Here is a 17,411-nt window from a genome sequence, read left to right on the forward strand (position 1 = left end):
CGGCTGGGCCCCGTTTGAGCCGGCTGGGCCCCGGCCGGGCCCCGTTTGAGCCGGCTGGGCCCCGTTTGAGCCGGTGCGGCCCCGGCCGGGCCCCGTTTGAGCCGGTGCGGCCCCGTTTGAGCCGGCTGGGCCCCGGCCGGGCCCCGTTTGAGCCGGTGCGGCCCCGTTTGAGCCGGTGCGGCCCCGGCCGGGCCCCGTTTGAGCCGGTGCGGCCCCGTTTGAGCCGGCTGGGCCCCGGCCGGGCCCCGTTTGAGCCGGTGCGGCCCCGTTTGAGCCGGCTGGGCCCCGGCCGGGCCCCGTTTGAGCCGGTGCGGCCCCGTTTGAGCCGGCTGGGCCCCGGGATTTGGTCCCGAGCGCCGCGCGCGGCGGCGGGCGACGCGCGCCGCACCAGCGCCCCGCCCCTCACCTTCGCTCATTGGCCGCCAGCCCCCCCCGGCAGCCAATCATCTCCTCGGCTGGCGCACACTCCCTCCGCCACGCCCTTCGCTGCCGCGGCTCTTTCCGCTTCGCTCTGACCGGCTGCGAGCGGCGGGCGCCCATTGGCTGCGGTCGGCGCGGCCGCGAGCACCCATTGGCTGCGGGCGGCGGGGCGGGGCGGCGGGGCGGGGCGGCGGCGGGCGCCCATTGGCCGCGGGCGGGGCGGCCCGAGGCCGAGCGGGGCGGCGGTGCCGCCATGGCGCCGCCCGTGGGGTACGCGCTGCTGTGCGGGCAGGCCGCGCTCCTGCTCGGGAACCTGCTGCTGCTGCACGGCCGCGGCCTCCCGGGCAACGACACCGAGCCCCGGGAGCTGCCGCCGGGGCTGCCCGCCGCCGCCTGGGCTTACAGCGATCCGCGGGCGCCGCTCGTCCTGTGCACTTACCTGTGAGCGCTGGGCCGGACCGGGGGGGAGCGCGGGCTCCCGGCCGCCCTCACCAGCTGCTCCTTCCCCGCAGCCCCGATGAGTTCGTGGAGTGCGAGGAGCCGGTGGATCACGGCGGGAACGCCACGGCCCAGCAGGAGCTGGGCCACGGCTGCGTGAAGGTGAGGGCGGGGCGGGGGCGGCCCCGGTGCCGGCGCCCCCCGGGCCCCGCCGAGCGCTGAGCGCTGCCCCCGCCGCAGTTCGGCGGCCAGGCCCACGGCGAGGTGGATCACACGCGCGTGCAGTGCCGAGCGCTGGACGGCATCGAGTGCGCCGAGCCGCGGAGCTTCCTGCGGGGCAGCCGGCCCTGCGTCAAGTAGGAGAGTCCCTGTCCCCCCGCAGCCACCGGACCGAGCCCCCCCGGGAGCAGGGCTGGTCCGGCGGGGAGCGCTGACGCTCCTGACCCTGCCGCATCTTCTCTCGCAGGTACACAGGACACTACTTCATCACCACTCTGCTCTACTCCTTCTTCCTGGGCTGCTTCGGAGTGGATCGGTTCTGCCTGGGCCACACCGGCACCGCCGTGGGGAAGCTGCTGACCCTGGGGGGCCTGGGCATCTGGTGGTTTGTGGATCTGATTCTGCTGATCACCGGGGGGCTGATGCCCAGTGATGGCAGCAACTGGTGCACCGTGTACTGAGGAGGGGCAGGGCTGGCCCCAGCTGCAGCCCTGGCTGCCTCTGCTCGCTCCGAGCACCAGCCCAGGCTCTGCCTGCCACAACGTGGACCTGCAGAACTGTAACTCAGGGTGCACAGCAGTTACTCTTGGTAATGACTCTGTACCAGCCTTGGACACAAAGTTGTTCAGGATTTATTTTGCTTGTTTAAAATAATCTGGCTTCCCACTGCAAATAGTGACAGCTTCAGAAATCAGAGCTTGCAAACACAGGGGATCAAACAAACAATAAAGTCTGGAAGAAGCTGACTCCACGTACTTTGGGGATTAGTAGAGCACGGCCACACAGGGTCATGGTCTAGCCTTGAGCCCCCCCAGCCAGCCCATTAATCCAGAGTCCTGAGCCCTGGTTACCTTGGGGTCAAGGGCCACCTGACATCTGGGAGTGGTCAGGGAGCTGGGAAAGGGCCAGAGCTGCCAAGGGGCAGCTCCTGTCTGTGTGCCAGGCACCCCTCTGGCTCCAGCCCCAGCACAGGGCACCTGCAACACCCAAAGGGTGCAAGAACCTCACACCCGAAAGAGGAAGCCCCACCAGCTGCAGGTTAAAAACTCACCAAGCTGAATAAAATGGGAAAAGGAAGCTGCAACAAGTCCCAGCCAGAGCCAGACACTAAATCTGTGTATGCAAATGTCCAGTCACATTTGAGATAAAACAGCAAACACAAGCTCCCAGTTTGGCAGCTTCAGCTGGGGGGCAGGGGGCAGCTTTGTGTCCTGGAAATGCCATTCCTCAGCAGAACAACAGGGCTCGAAAGTCCACGGAGGGGAAAAAATTCTGCAGCAACGCAGAAAAAAAAAAAGCCCACTATCATTAACAGCTCCCGTGTCTCCAGCCCCCACTGCCAGCTCACAGCAGCTTCCCTCCTCCCCAAGGAACATCTGGGACCTTGATCCAGAAGGAGCTGGGATGTCCCTGCCCGTGCCATGCACTGCTCCCTCCCTTGTGCAGGGCAGCAGCACCGTGAGCATGGGGAGCAGTCACTGGTGCTCCTGGGCTCTCCCCAGCTGCTGCACTCTGTCCCCCCACCCGGTGGGGACAGCATTCTACCCCCACAGCAACCCTCGCCCAAAATACACAGTGCAAATGGACAGCTTGGGAAAGTAATTGGGATTTCCTTCTTTATTTAAAAACACGGGGGAGAAAGGGCATTGCAGCATGTACAGGCGAGGGGTGGGAGGCAGGCAGCCCCACCCCGGGAGTCACGGAGCACTGCCCGCGCGAGGGAAAGCCCTAAGAGCACTTGGAATCCACACCCAGACTTCCAGAAACATCTGGAAGCACGTGGGAATAGCATATCCCTCTCTCCCACTGCTCTGCCCCCACGAGGCACCCCCAGCAAAGCCCCACAGCACACGATTCAGGAGGGAGCAGCTCCAGGGGGATGCGTCCATCCACGCCTGAGCCAGGAGCGAATGCAGAGCTGAGGGGAAACCAGTTTGCTTTGAAATAGCCACAAAGCTCCATCAAGGTCTGGCTGCATCCACCCAGCCCTCTGGAACGGGAGGGAAATCCCTCCCGCCCAACACCACCTGTGTTGTGGATGGCTCTGGAGCCCAGCTGAGCTCCACACTTGTTTGATCCTCACCTTCAGCCTCTATGCTGTCCTGGGGATGCAGGAGGGTGGGAACGAGCAAGAGGAATGTTGCAATAGTGCTGGAGCCACTGGTAGTTTCTGCTCCTGGATAATTACCTTAATTGTGCAACAAGCCTCTGCTTTACCTTCCCAGGCCTGAGGAAACTGTGCAATTATCAAGCACCAGGAATACTTGGGAGTCTGTGGTTCCAAGGCCTTGCACAAAAGAACCATCATCCCTCTGCATTCCCTGCTCTGCAAAACTGAGATCACAACGCTGCGACTCTCTGATGGATGGGCTTACCAAACTACTAAAACATTCTTGAAACGGTGTTAGGAGCCAAACAGCAAGTCAGCCTACAAAAATGAAAGTTTCAAACTCTAGTGCAAATAAAGCAAAAAGGAGGAGAAAAAGGAACAGCAGGATCTAGGTAGCTACAATTAAATAATATTAACACTCGCCCTGTACCGTTTGCATCGATTCCCACTCATTTTCATGGTCTCTGTGTCCTCCAGCACCTCCACATAATCCCCTTGGAGACCCTCTTCCCCCTGAACTTGGGGGATCCCATTCCTGCCTCCCCCAGTGGCACAGAGGTACCCGTACTGTGCCCATCCCACAGCAGCCCCACGGCTCCCACGGGGACTGAGGCAGGAGGTTACAACTGGCATCGTGTTAAGGTCAGTCAGGCTAGTCGAGGCTCAGGCTGAGGCACAGCTGTCAAACAGCTGGAGGCCCCAAAAGGACTGGGACAAACCAGCTGTTCTGCTCCCGGGGAACACACTGGGCTGAGCTTGCAGAGCAGAGGACGTATCACAGCCAGGGAAGTGAAAGGGGAGCTGAGACGTCGCTCGGCACACAGGGATTGCACACACTTGCGGGGTGAAGGTATCAGACGATCTCTGCCGAGGAAACACCTGGATTTTCTACACTCCTTATCACACCTACAGGAGCTCATTTGTTATGGAAATGACGATTCACATTGCTCTAGAAACTCCTGCTGGTTTCCATCTTGGGCAGGCAGTGGTGAGTTGGCCGGACAAGTCTGCCCAGCTCCATCAGGGCTGGTATTCATTGCTTTTTACTAAAAGCCCTTCACCACCAGGCACAGCTACCTGTGCCCAGGTGTGCGCAGTGCAAAACCAACATCACACCTGAGGGTGCTCCCACCTGGGAGCCACTGTCGCTCCGGCTGCCTGCCCTGGCTCATGCTCAGGAAGTACCAAAAGCCTTTGGAGGGGCTGAGCACCTGCCCAGGCTGGGGTTCAACAGGAGACACAGGTATAAAAAGACATAATTAAAAGCCAGCAGATCGCTGATAAACCCTTGTGTGGGCAGTGGGAAGATCTGGTCTCTGAGGGAGTAAGTCACTGTAAGGGGAAGCTGCAGCGAGTCCCCTGTGTGGGCAGCTGTAGGCTGGTGGCTCCCAGCTCCGCCATGGGGAATCTGAGCAGCAGCAAAGGGGAGAGAAACATTTTACAAACACAAGAAAGGCCGCACTCCCCCTCATATCTTCAAGACCTCCTGCCACTTCCTCCAGACCTGGTTGGTGGGGGAAACGATGCAACTGCAGAAGATGTCCCCTCATACAGGTCCCCAGCATCTCCTGCCCTGCACAGCGAGCGCCGGCAGTGCCCGGAAGCAGCTTCCAAGACATGGAACTGCTGGGGCCAAGCCTGGGCAGGAGCAGCCAGGGACCCTGTGCCCTGCAGAGCAGGGCACCAGGATGTGGGTGCAGACGGACCCTGCGTGGCAGGGAAGGGCTGTGCTGGAGGGAAGGGACCACCTCGCGTACCCCAAACCGCCCCACAGGGATCCCGGGAGACGGCGTGTGGAGCCGGGGTGGCTCGGTGCCCGCTCAGACGTCGGAGGTCCGGATACTTTCATCGTCCAGGTCGAAGGCGAACGGCTTCTCCTTGAGGTGCTGCGGCTCGGAGCGGTGCCGCAGGCGCGTGCCGGGCGCGGCCCTGCCCTGGCACTCCGTGAGCGCCGGCACGAACACCGAGTCCCTGAGCGGGGCCGGCAGCCCCCCCAGCGCCGGCCGCTGCCCCTCGGCCTGTGGCACTGGCGTCCAGGGCTGCCAGGAGCTCGTGGAGGGCGCCTTGCTCGAGGCTCGCCGCTCCTCCGCCGACGGCCGCGACTGCGAGGGGCCCGAGGAGCCCCCGGGCCTGGCCACGGAGGTGGATCTCATAAAGGACATCTCCTGCAGGGACAGGGCAGAGCAAGGCTGGTTAGACAATCCACGAAATAAATATCTTGCACATTGGCATAATCTCCATTTGACACTAAATATGAAACAGAAGATACGTGACCTACCCTGGGGCGGGTTTTCAGGGCCTGCACTGCCCCAGTGATTGCCCGGATCCAGCTGTGCATCTCCTCGGGGCTGTCTGCCTGCAAACACAGCAGCCCCAGTGAGGCTCAGCTGTCCTGGCATTCCCAAGGTTCAGCTCTGCCTTCTCCTGCTCCCACAAACAGCCCCTATTATAAATAATCCCAAGGGACAAGTGTATCCCCCCGCAGTTTTCCCTCACACTCGTGTGTTACAGCCCCATCTGCTCATGTTCACTGGCAAAGGGCTGCAGGAAACAGCCCATTTCTCGAGAGCTGAATTTTCTGCCCCAAAAATTATCCTGGCCTCAGCTGCTCACCTGGATGTAGAAGGTCCTGGAGCTCGTTATGATTTCAAAGAGATTGTCTCGCATCAGGAGGTCACTAGAAACAGTGAGAAAGAGACAATCACACCCCGGCAGCCATGGTGGACAGAAAAAACCCTGTGTTTATCTTCATCTCTGAAGTGTGCCGGGAGGAACATATTGAAGGCAAAGCTTGGATCTCATTGGGATTTTGAGAAGAGTCCAGATCCCCAGAGAGCTTCAGCCAGGAACCCCTCAGCTCTACCATCAGCCAACAAACCCCTGCCCTCCCCCACCATAATCCACTGCATTCCCAGCTCGTTTTAAATATCATATTGCTATTACTTATTAGGAATAAACAGTTCAGAGATACATTAATACACGATATTTTTACTTTAGCAGAAGAGGTTTGTTTTCTTAGGTTATTTTTCATTGCAAGCCTTTATGTTACTTCGATTGTATCAGTGTTTGCTGCAATAACTTGTTCCCAAGACACTGCAGCCACCTGGGCTAGTTTAAGACAAACACCTCGAGAGAGAGCCGCTTCCCATGAGCAGCTGGAGCAGCCCAAGCTCCCAGTGGCTGCTCTGGCCTGAACCAGCCTGGGGCCACAGCAGGGAAACAGAGGTGGGAGCATTACCCAGACTTGACCAGGCACTCGTGGGTCTTGCAAACATCTTTCAAGAGAATCGAACGCAAAGGCTCCTTGTCCTGCGGAGGCGAGAGGAGACAGTGGTGGGCTTGGCTGGCCCTGGGGCTGGCATGTGCCTCCCCCAGAGGGTGCCAGAGCCCTGCTCGGGGTCCCGGGGTAGCTGCTCACCTGCTCACACTTGTAGTAGCTGATGGAAAACTCATCCAGAACAAAGTACCGCCGCTTCCAGCTCTTCCTCTGGAAAAGAGCAGGAGATTCGGTGCTCAGCCCTGCCTCTCTCTGTCGAGGTCCTGCACCCAGAGCACCTCTGGAGCAGCCCTGGCCCATGCCCAGCACTCACCACGTTGCCCTGCTTGACGCAGAAGCCGCTCTTGAGCGGGGCTGGCCCGGCAGACGGCTTGGTGGCCGAGGGGGGGATGTAGCTCTGCGAGCGCCGCAGCAGCGGGTGCGCGCCCGCCTCGCCGCCCTCCCCGTCCTGCGGCAGAGAGAACACAGCCCCCGTCAGCAGGGAGGCATCCCTGCTGGAAGGCAGGACCCCCAGCTGCAGAGAGAAGCCACCTGACACAAGCCCCGAGTGAAATGAGTGAGCCAAGGGCTCATGGCAGTGCTGAACATGGGCAGGGAATGAGCCAGAGCCCAGAGGTGATGTTCTCTCATTGTGTGCAGCTTCCTGGGCTGCTGCCCTGGTTCTGTTCACCCTTTTGCAGCCATGTGTTAAAAGCAAGATATCAGAAGGGCTGCAGAAAAGCAATTTGAGGGCTGAAGATAATCCCCTGCAGCAGGGGAGTTAACAGAGCCCACCTGCCTGGCTCATCTTGCACGAAGAGATGACTCGACTGCACCACTGAAGGTATGAGGAGAACAAGAACCACCAGACAAACACAAGTTAGAAAGGAATGCTTTCCAACGGGAGAAGGCAAAATACCATGGGAATAAATTGCTCAGAAAAGCCATAAAGTCCTGGTTCTCATTTTCAGAGCCAAGTTCTCCCAAAGCTACTTGGGTGTTTGGAGTTCAGGAAGGGAAGCTGCACCTCCTCTGGCCCCAAGCTGTCCCTCCTAAGTGCAGGGCTCAGTGCTGTGAGCACAAAGGGGCTGTGGTCATGACCACGTGCCCAGCACCCACCCCTGGCTCCCCTGAGCACATCCCAGTGCACCCCAGGGGCCAGCCCCTGCCCTGCCTCCAGCACCATCCCAGCAGTGCCCTCCCTTCCCCCCAGCAGCACAGAGGATGGTTGAGATGAAACATCTTCTGCACTCAGCTTCTTCCCCATCCCTCGGAGCCCTTCCTCCCGTTCGGCTGAGGTTTCAGCATTGCCATGGCAGCGGGGTGGCCCTGGCCACTGCCAGCCTTATATGGCCCCGCAGCGGGGGACTGCGGTTTGGGTGAACCTGCCCGCCCAGCACCTTCCACAGCTGCTTCCGTGTCCCCAGGACAGACAAGCGGCTTTTTGTCTGGCCTCAAAGTGCTGCCCAGCCCCTCCGGAAAGCAGTGCAGCACAGCTGCCGCACGGCCGGGATGGGGATGCCACCCACGCCCGGGGCTGTGCCAGCTCTGCCGGGCACTGCAGCAGTGGTGTCCAGAGCAGAGGTGAGGACACTCCTGCAGCCGGGAGATCACAGGCCCAGGAGATGGGGTGACGCTCCCGGCCAGTCTGGGGTGCAGCCAGAGCGTGGGACTCTGCAGTCCTGGAGCAGCACCGGCTGCGGCACAGCCAGGAAACCACAGACACGCCCAGGAAGCTGCAGCAGGGGAATGGCCATTTCACACGGGGGAAGCAGCAAGAGCACGGAAATATTCTGGCAGCTGATGCACCACCTCCAAAAAACCCCTCTGCGCCCCACAACCCTCCGTACACCTCTGCATCCTGACGAACCCTACGGTCAGGGAAGGGTTAAAAGCATCTGCCAGCAGAAACTGCTGCAACGATCTAATTCTCTACTCTATTTTTAGTGCTGCCACTGATAAGAGCTGAAGTGAGACCCAGAGCTGGACAAGTGCCCAAACATGGGAGAAGCTGATGGCCACGTGCACACCCAGCTGCGTGCCAGGGAAGGGATGCAGAGCCACGGCAAGTGGTGCCCACCAGCCCGGGGACAGTCCCTGTGGCTGCTGTGGAGGGGGCACCAGACACAGGGTTCCTCTGCCCTGGGTACCTAAAGAGGATTTGCACCCAAGACACGTGGGTGAATGGCGATGGCCAGGAAGCCGAGCAGATCCATGACCTCCTCCTCCTCACACCCCCTCATCTCATCACACTTCAGAGTGAGAAAAAGCAGAGGTGTTCAGGGTGCTCAGAGCAGCCATTCATACCTGCAGGGGAAAGGGTTGGCAGGCTCACTGTTTCCAGAAATGAAAAGTGCAAACCAGCTCACCTGGTTGATGGAGATGGGTGTGTGGACCACTACCCCCCCAACAATCTCGGTTTTGTAGGCCACCTGGGGCTTCCTCTCCTGGGCCTGGGGCACCACCGGAGGCTTCGTGATTTCCGTGGCCGGTGGGACGCTGCCGCCCTTTGGCACCTGTGGGAGAAAGGAAGGGATGAGGGGCACAGGGTGACCATGCTGGGCATCCCCACACCTGCACTGGGCACCCTACCTCTGTCTAATGCAGCCACATCCCTTTAGAAAACAACTCCTGGCCAAGCACCCCAGTTAGGGAGGGTGTGGAACCCCCTGGGCGGCAGGAGACACCCAGAGGAGAGATGAGAGGAGCTCAGTGATTAAGCATCCCTTCACAGGCGCCTGTGATTTGCCTCTGCAGCTCAGTGAGTTTGTGGGACACTTGCTCCTTTAATTGTCCCCGCTCCACTTGCAGCCAGGCTTAATGAGGAGCTGGGTCTGGCTAACGAGGCTGAGCCGCGTGGCCGCAGGGACAGCCAGGCACTGCTGTGACCCCAGCGCTGGCTGTGTCCCCCATGAGCGGCCCCACACCCCAGGCAGAGGCTGGGCTGCAGCAACATGGCTCGCAGCACTGCCATCCTCCCCTGTCCCTTCCCAGCTCCTTCCCTCTGGCACATGGCTCTGGACAGAAAGGGCAGTTTCCAAGTTTCTCTTCCCAACCCTGCACTTCAGCTCCCCTAATGCCAAGCTCCCAGTGCCTTCCTGCGGAGCAGGGCAGAGTGGCAGCAGCATCACCCACATCCCAGTAGCCCTGGGTTTCCCAGCAGCCTGTGACAGCTCCTCCCTGAAGGGCTGGATGAGCCGGTCGGCCAGCTGGGACGCAGCCAGAGTCGGGAAGGGCTGGCCGAAATCAGGCCATGGAAACCACCACAGCTTCTTGCGTTTATTACATTGCACAAGCAGAAGATGCATCTCATTCTCCTGTCACCCCAGTTCCCACCTCTGCCAGCCTGGCAGAATGCCCCTGCCCCGGAGGCAGCGACCCTGGAGGAAACTGCTGGCAATACACCCAGACAGAGCCCAGGCAGGCTCTGGCCACAGCTCTGGCCAGCTCTGGAGATGGAGTCTGTGGCCAATATCAGCTGGACCCAGAAAGAGAAGGCACGAGCCAGAGCAGCCCGGCCGCTGCAGGTGCAAAGGTTGTCACACTTAATGTATTTGCAGAGTAAGAAAATACAAGCTAGGTCTGATCTTGCAGATGAGTTTCCCACAGAGACTACACTATAGCACTCCAGGGATTTTAAAGAAAAAACTCATGGATAGGCCCAAATCAAACTGTTTACATGATTTTTCCTTACATTTAGTTTACATACCATAAACAACACACATCAATGCAAGAGCTAGTAAAACTACTCACGTTATGCATTGGCCCCACTGCTCACTCACTTCAGCAGGAGCCCCCAGCCCTTGCCCAGGGACCCCCATGCAGGCAGAAGCCGTTCTGGAGCTCCCAGCCCAGGCCCCGGTGCTGCCCAGGGAGGGAGCAGGGCACATCCCGCAGTGCCGGAAGCGCTGGCAGCTGCGCACACAGACCTGGGGAGCGGGTCAGTGCCCATCAGCTCACGGCCCTGTGAGCACACCAGCACATCAGGGATGGCAGATGAACCCCTGTGGATGCAGGCACAGCCTGCCTCGCCGTGCCCCACAGCGCAGGGCATTCGCTGCGCCTCATCACAAGAGCCGGCGTTCCAGGAAGAATAAAAACTGAATAAATAAGTTACTGAAGCACAATAAAGCCACCCTTTGGCAGCCACAGTGAGGAGCTGGCTGGGCCAGATCCCAGCCAGCAGGAGCAACAGGAGGAGGAGGGCCTGGAGCAAGAGGGGATGTGGATAGCTCCCACAGGACCTTCCTGGGGCACAGCTGCTGTCCCCCACAGCTGGGCTGGGAGGGCAAAGGAAGATACACAAGTAAACCTCAACCATAAAGATCCCTGGGGATGGTGGAGGGAACAATTGAGAAGAGCATTAAGTAACCTACCGTGATCTTACTGGCCCTGTTCAGTGCCTCCACCCAGTCCTGCAGGTCCTTTTGGTCACTGGCTTGCAAGAAATAGCGCTGGGATAGAGCGTTGATAACTGCCAGAGGAGGAAGGACAAGGAGAGTTGGCAGCAGCCAGGAGGATTCGTGGGGCAGGCACCCACACTGCAGCTTCCTGTGGCAGGGTGTCCCCCCACCGAGCCCACCAAGATCCCACTCACTCACCAAAGCAGAACGGAGTTTTAGGCTTCTGTTTCGGGGTGGCAATGCTAACCTGCGACAGAGCAAATCAGGGGGAAAATGAGAGATAACAGCACGTGCCAATGGTGGGCACAAGAGCTGGAAGTTTCCACCCACCCACCCTGCTCCCTGCCTGGGCTTTGCCACCCCAGGCAGGACCCCTGAGCAGGACCCCACACATATGAGGGCAGCTGGAACTACAGCACAGCTGTGCCAGCTGAAGGGAACTGGCCCATGTCAGAGCACATGCAGCACAGGGTGCTGGGTCCCAGGGGAAGGTCAGCTGGAGCCAGGACTTTCATCCCCTGCATCCCCTCAGGCACTGGCTGAGCTGCACAGCAGAGGACAGAAAGCTTTCAAAGGACCTGAAAACATCCATTCTCCTGGATTAACACAGTCACTCTCGTCAGCAATTAAGAGAATTGAGGGAAAACAGTGGTGGTTTTTCCCTGAAGAGTAGGAATCATTTATATAAGAATAATATTCCTTGAGGCTCCACAAACAGTATTCGTGGAGTATTTATTCTGACAGTCCTCCTGCTTCAAAGCCAGTCCATAATGCTTTAAATATGTTTTCTCAAGCAAACCTCCATTTTTCTGGTATATTTAATGTTGGTAGTTCCAGCCACTGACAGAACCCAACCCTGCAGTTTGTGACCAAATGCTGTCCTGCAGCAATTTTCATTTAAACTAAAACCTATGTAATTTGTGAGGCTCTTTCCAAAATGGGGAAGGCTCAGCCTCCCAGCATTGCTTCATCTGCACTTAATTTATAAATCATGATTCAGCAGGAACAGGAAGATCTGTCCAATGCTATATCCAGCTCCAGGATAAAGCTGAGCTGCGCCTGGCGTGGCAGCCACAAGCCCCCCACTCCCTCAGCAGCTGAGGGGCCGCTTGCAGGAGGAGGATGGTGGCAGCTCCACTCTCCACAGGCAGCCACAGCTTCACTGTCTCTGTCACCGGCCCTGCAACAGCTGTTGCTTATTGCACTGTTCCTGCCTTCCCGTGATGACTGGATCACAGCCTTGAGACACACGAGTGAGTTTCCAGAAGGTCTCATCCTTCAGGGCACTGCCCTCTGAGCACAGGGGAGAGCTCCTGTAGCACTGCCCAGCCGATTGCCAGCTCCGTGCCCAGCTCACGCCGACACCACGCTCCTGTCCCCACTCAGTCCTGGCCACCCCGTGTCCTTCCTCACAGCAGAGCAGTTCCTCTTCCTCCTGCAGCCCAGCCTTGCACCCCGTCCCTCGCCACTCCACGGGTGAAGATGAACGTGGTCCCAGCACCAGGATCTTTGTGCTGTGGGGTTCCTCCCTGCTTCCCACAGCCCTGCTCAGGCTTCATCCCAGGGAGATAGTCACGAGCCCAGGCAGGACCAGGAGCTGCCCTTGGGTGCTTCCAGGGCAAGCCATCGCCTCTCCTGGGAATGCCACAAGGATAAGGGGAAAACAGGGAGCACTCACCTTCCCTCTGCCCCACCCCAGCATTACCTTGGAGATATAGGTCAGCTGCAGAGATCCGACAGCACCTGCTCCAATGGCCAGGTTCTGCAACACACAGCATGAGCAGTGGGAGGTAAATGACAGGGAGAAGGTGGCGGGGGCAATCCAGCCTATCGTTTGTGCCCTTGGGGTCAGGCAGCAGCTGCCATCCTCAGCCACTTCCCTGTCCTGCACCTGATTCAGCTCAGACCCCTCAGCAGTGGGACCAGCCCTGCTGTGCTCCTTGGGACAGTCCTGGAAACCACAGAGATCACAGAAGGGCTGGAGCCTGGTCATGGCCACGCTCAGCCATGGGACACTCTGACACAGCAGGCAGGGACCTGGGGAGACCTGGAGGAGATGCCAGCTCCAGGGAGGCTGGGATGTGCCCACAGACTCACTGACAACTTTATGGACATGCCCGGCACACGTGCCCACCTGAGGATTGTCCATGTACCACAGGAGGTGGTTGGCCTGGGTGTCCAGGATGAAATACCTCCGCAGAAACTTGCCACAGGTCTCATTTTCTTCAATGTCCAGGAACCCGCAGATACGGTTCTGTCGGTCCAGGTACGGCATGCCGGGCTCCTTCTGGCATCACCCTGTGGGGTGGGGGCAGGCAGGGGGAGGTGGGTGGTCTGCTCCCCAGGGAGCTGCCCCGCATCCACAGCGCCCAACCCGTCCCAGCCAGGTGTTCCAGGATGGCAGCGCAGCCACTCGGCCACAGCTGAGCTCTCTAGAGGGAGATAGGAGGGACAACAGCCAACCCACCACTCCCAGCTCCAAAGCCACCAAACCCCATGAGGGAGGACAGAGCAGCCACAAAGGATCTGACACAAGACACCAGATCCCTGAGAACTGTGCTGAAAAATAATCCCAAAGCAGCATGCTAGAGAGAGCCTGAGCACACTCCCAGGAAACGGGAAACAATCTGCAACTCCAGCAGAAAATCCGTGCAGCCAGGATGTCGAGTCAGCAGGGCCACGCTGTGTCCCCAGGTCTGCCACGGGCACGGACCCTCCCCAGCACTGCCCCCCAGCCAGGAGGTCTCGTCAAGGCCCCTGGGCTGCAGTGGGAGCACTGTCATCACCTCCAGCCCTGCGTGGGGAGCAGAACCAGCACCCCAAAGGTGTCCCACTGCCCGGGCAGAGCCCTCTCCCCATGGCACAGGGTGGAGGGCAGGGATGAGAGCAGCCGTTACCCGAAGGATGTCAGTGAACCCAGTGTGGTTTGTCTGGCAGGAGAGTGGTGATCACGCAGGTGCCAGAAGCAGAGCTACACAAATAAAAGAACTCGTGCAGAAAAGGAGGAAATACTATTTTTGAGCTGCAGTGGAGTGGGGCCCGGGGAGGTGAGGGTTGTGCAAGAGCTGGGGTGCAGCTGCAAAGGTAGAGGAGGCAGAAAACAAGTCAACCTGCAGTCAGGATCTCAGTCTACCACCAGCATTTCAGAGTTGGGTATCTTGGCTCATGGGGACCGTGCTGCTGCAGGGGGAGAGGTTTTTTTACACCAACGACAGTGCCCTGGCACAAGGGCTTCTGTGGGCACTTCAAGTCTCGCTGCTTTTTTGTGGGGTTATTTTTGTGGTGGGGAAGCACATGGAAAGCCCATCCCTAGGTACCTTCAACCAACACATTCAGACCAAACCTCATAAACTCTTCCTTCTGCTGACAGCAAAGGTTAGAGATTTCTGCTAGGTACCTTCAACCAACACATTCAGACCAAACCTCATAAACTCTTCCTTCTGCTGACAGCAAAGGTTAGAGATTTCTGCTAAGGAGCCGAATGTGCCACGGGCAGCACAGAGATGAGCCCCCAGCCCCATGGGACACCTCTTGGAGTCTCCATGTCCCCCCACCACCACCCTTCATTACCACGGGCTCATGTGGGAGACCACAAACCAGCTCAGCCCTTCTGTGCACACCGACCTCAGGCTGCACTTGGAGATGGGATTGGAGAGGAGATTGGGATTGCCCCACACTCTGCACCAAGTCAGCCAGGTTCCTGTCCCCTCACATCCCACTGCCCACAGAACACAAATGGTCTCTCTTTGGAGCCACCAAGAACTGCACTTTTCCATAAGAAAATTATAAAAGCAGCATCTCCAGCTGTGCTAACATGTGGGGCACCCTGCTCAGGAGATCCAGGAGGGCCAGAAAATGCTCAATTTCCTAGTGAAGTGTATCAGAGGACTCTTTCCTACCTCTGAAGCAACTGACTTGCCAGCTTTTTCAATCACAATATCTCACCCAAAAAGACACCCCTTTCCTGACTCAGTGAATGACATGGCAAGCAATTTGGCTAGAGAAGATTTGCAGCGAAACCACCCCCTTGCCTGCCTGAGCCAAAGGGAAGTGCTCCCCAGGGAGAGGCAGGAGGTGCAGGGCACTGTCCATGCAGCACCCAAGTCCCCTCTGCAGCCAGGGGTGGCTCAGAGGCCTCGTGTGCAGCCACACAAGCAGACTTTCCAGGAAGCACCTCAGGATGCCCTGCAGCGTCACAACTGCCTGTGCCCTGCTCGGCCCCGGCAGAGCTACAGCCACAGGAGCAACCCAGGAGCGCTCTGCAGCAGAAAAACCCGAGGCGATGGGAGACCCGGCATTTGGAGCATCACAGCTGTGCTGCCGGGAGGCAGCTCCTCGGCACCTCCCTCCAGAGCACCCATCGCACCTGTGGGCAGCCACAGCGTCCTCCTCTCTCACACCTGTCCGCCCGAGCTGTGCTGGTGCCGCCTGGGGTGCAGGATGACCCTTCCTCCATGCCAGGAGGGCTGGGACCTGCGCTGCCCAGTGCCCCGCAGCGGCTGCAGCACCACTTCCTCTCACCTGCGGCTGCAGAGGAGCTCCCGGAGCTCACGCCGCGACGTCTGTCCCGACCCACGAGACAGACGGGGTAGGCAGCGCCCAGCAACTCGCTCCTACTAATTGCAGATATTTGCCTTAATGAAACTATCAGCCTGTCGGGAGGAGGAGGCTGGATACAGCTCTTCATCTGCCACAAAGAATCGGAGAACACGCAGAATGGCTGCAATCCCCTGATCCCCGCCACACGCTTGTCTCCAGCCCCAGAGACTTTCGGCGAGGATGGTGGATGGTGCCTGCAGCATTTCCGGAGCTCCCACGGGGACCCCTCCGCCCCCCTCGCTGCCTCCCGCTCCCCTGCCCCCGACGCTTCGCTGCAGGAACCGTCGAGCAGAAGCCGCTCGCACCGGGAGGGCTCGACTCCAGCCCCGGCGCGGATGATCCAGCTGCAGGAACCGGAGTCTCCGCCAAGGACAAGGGGACCAGCCCCGGGGCCGCCTCCCCAGCGGCCCCCGGCACCGCGGGGCACGGACGCCTCCAGCCGCTCCGGCGCCGCAGCCCGGGGAGCGCGGGGACTCGGGGACAGGGGCCGGGGGGAGGACGGGGACGGGACAGCGAGGCTCCCAGCTCGGCCCGCGGGGTCTCTCGAGAGCGAGCGCTGCCTGCAGGCGGCTCCGCGGCCACGCGTGTCCCCGCGGCGGCACTTACCCCGCGGCGTCCCTGGGCTGCGCGCCCCGCGCATGGCCGGGGGCGGCCAGCCGGGGCTGCGGGCGCTGCGCACGCCGGGCAGCGCTGGGAGGAGGACGGACGGGCAGCGGAGGGGGTGTGCCCCTAGCTCCGCCGTCGCTTCTTTCCGGGTTAATTACGTCTGTCATTAGCAAACCCGGCCCCGGATGTGAGTGCGGGGCGCGGGGCGGCTCCGCGGGGCGGGGGGTCGTTGTCCGTCCCTCCGTCCCATCGCCGTCCGTCCGCGGCCCTCCCGCGCACCTGCCGCGGCCCCGGGCCGCCGCCGCGGGGGCTTAGCTGCCGGGAGGGGTAGGGGCAGCCCGGTGCGCTCCCAGAGCCAGCCTGTTGCGGGTCCTCTGCGTCCCCCGGGTTCGGGGCCCCAGGCTCGGGGCCTTCCAGGTGAATCCCCCCAGACCCGACACAAAACCACTCGGTCGGTGCTTGAGGCTGGCACTGATGGAGATGAGCCGCCCACTTCGGGTCGCCGTTCCTGCAAGAGCATCTCTTGGGGAAGCTGCTGCTGGAGTGAGCTCGGGGTGAATTTGGGAGCAGGAAACACCCGCTGCCTCCCCCGTGCCGGCCCGGGGAAGCCGCACTTTCTCTCCGAAACTCCGTCTGGCCCCGATGCACTTTCTCCCGGCGCGGGTGAAACCGATGCTGGTGCTGCCGCCGCCGAGGGTACGCAGGGACCTTGCTCACGGACACCCGCAGCCCCTGTCCGTCCCACGCTAGTCCGCTCCTTCCCACTGCTGCCTGCCTGCTCCCGGCATCCTGGCGGTCTCGAGCCCTGCCCCGCCACCGCTGCCTCCCCCTCTCCCCATCCCTCCCCTTGCAAAGACTGAACTGTTCCACGGAGTATTTTCATACCGAGGCACCTCTTGCAGCCCTTGTGACTCGCCGGAGCCCGGGGCAGCGCTGGGTTCCGGGCACGGTCACACGGCAGCGACTCACAGCGCTGCTCTCCCTTCATTCTGGGAGCCTGGCAGCTCTCCTAGATTTTCCAATGCGTTTTTCTGCTGTAACCTGTGTGGAGGTGCAAGCAGCCCCTGGCACTCACTGAGACACCCCAGCAGCAGATGAGGGAGCACGAGGGAAGTCCGGGGCAGGGCACGTCTCTGCCCCCCAGGACCTTTGGAGATTCCACCAGCAGCCAGAGCCCCGCGCAGGAGAACACCCTTCGTGTGCCCCGGGGAAGGAGCAGGATAGCAGGATGCTCGGCAGACACGGAATAATCTGCTTTCCACATGCTCCGCTCCAGCGGCAGCAGCCCAGCGCCCCTCTAGACACGTGTTGACCTTCACAAGACCATGTCCATGTTCTGCAGGACTTCTAACCCTCTCAC

The 17,411-nt window shown here is 60.1% G+C and overlaps 3 protein-coding genes across 4 annotated transcripts in view; 2 read left to right on the forward strand and 1 right to left on the reverse strand.

Annotated features, from left to right (window-relative positions):
- NKX6-3 (NK6 homeobox 3) overlaps positions 1-17,411 on the forward strand; it is a 322,554-nt gene that overhangs the window by 216,727 nt on the left and 88,416 nt on the right. The window lies entirely within an intron of this gene.
- On the forward strand, positions 621-1,823 carry TM2D2 (TM2 domain containing 2). The gene is made up of 4 exons (XM_068174577.1): positions 621-861; positions 933-1,020; positions 1,099-1,214; positions 1,325-1,823. Exons 1-4 carry the CDS (start codon positions 674-676, stop codon positions 1,536-1,538), a joined length of 606 nt encoding a protein of 201 aa, XP_068030678.1. The 5' UTR covers positions 621-673; the 3' UTR covers positions 1,539-1,823.
- On the reverse strand, positions 2,677-15,575 carry PLEKHA2 (pleckstrin homology domain containing A2). 2 transcript variants are annotated; one of them, XM_068174613.1, is made up of 13 exons: positions 15,368-15,575; positions 13,957-14,026; positions 12,981-13,144; positions 12,552-12,608; positions 11,045-11,093; positions 10,820-10,917; positions 8,813-8,959; positions 6,778-6,912; positions 6,606-6,674; positions 6,426-6,496; positions 5,801-5,864; positions 5,466-5,543; positions 2,677-5,352 (listed from the first exon to the last, which is right to left on the reverse strand). In XM_068174613.1, exons 3-13 carry the CDS (start codon positions 13,119-13,121, stop codon positions 5,008-5,010), a joined length of 1,254 nt encoding a protein of 417 aa, XP_068030714.1. In that variant the 5' UTR covers positions 13,122-13,144; positions 13,957-14,026; positions 15,368-15,575; the 3' UTR covers positions 2,677-5,007. The 2 variants fall into 2 exon arrangements, with proteins under 2 accessions (XP_068030714.1, XP_068030713.1); XM_068174612.1 differs by lacking the exon at positions 13,957-14,026.

The sequence above is a fragment of the Anomalospiza imberbis genome, chromosome 28 (assembly GCF_031753505.1).
Source record: "Anomalospiza imberbis isolate Cuckoo-Finch-1a 21T00152 chromosome 28, ASM3175350v1, whole genome shotgun sequence".
NCBI classification, from domain to species: domain Eukaryota; kingdom Metazoa; phylum Chordata; class Aves; order Passeriformes; family Viduidae; genus Anomalospiza; species Anomalospiza imberbis.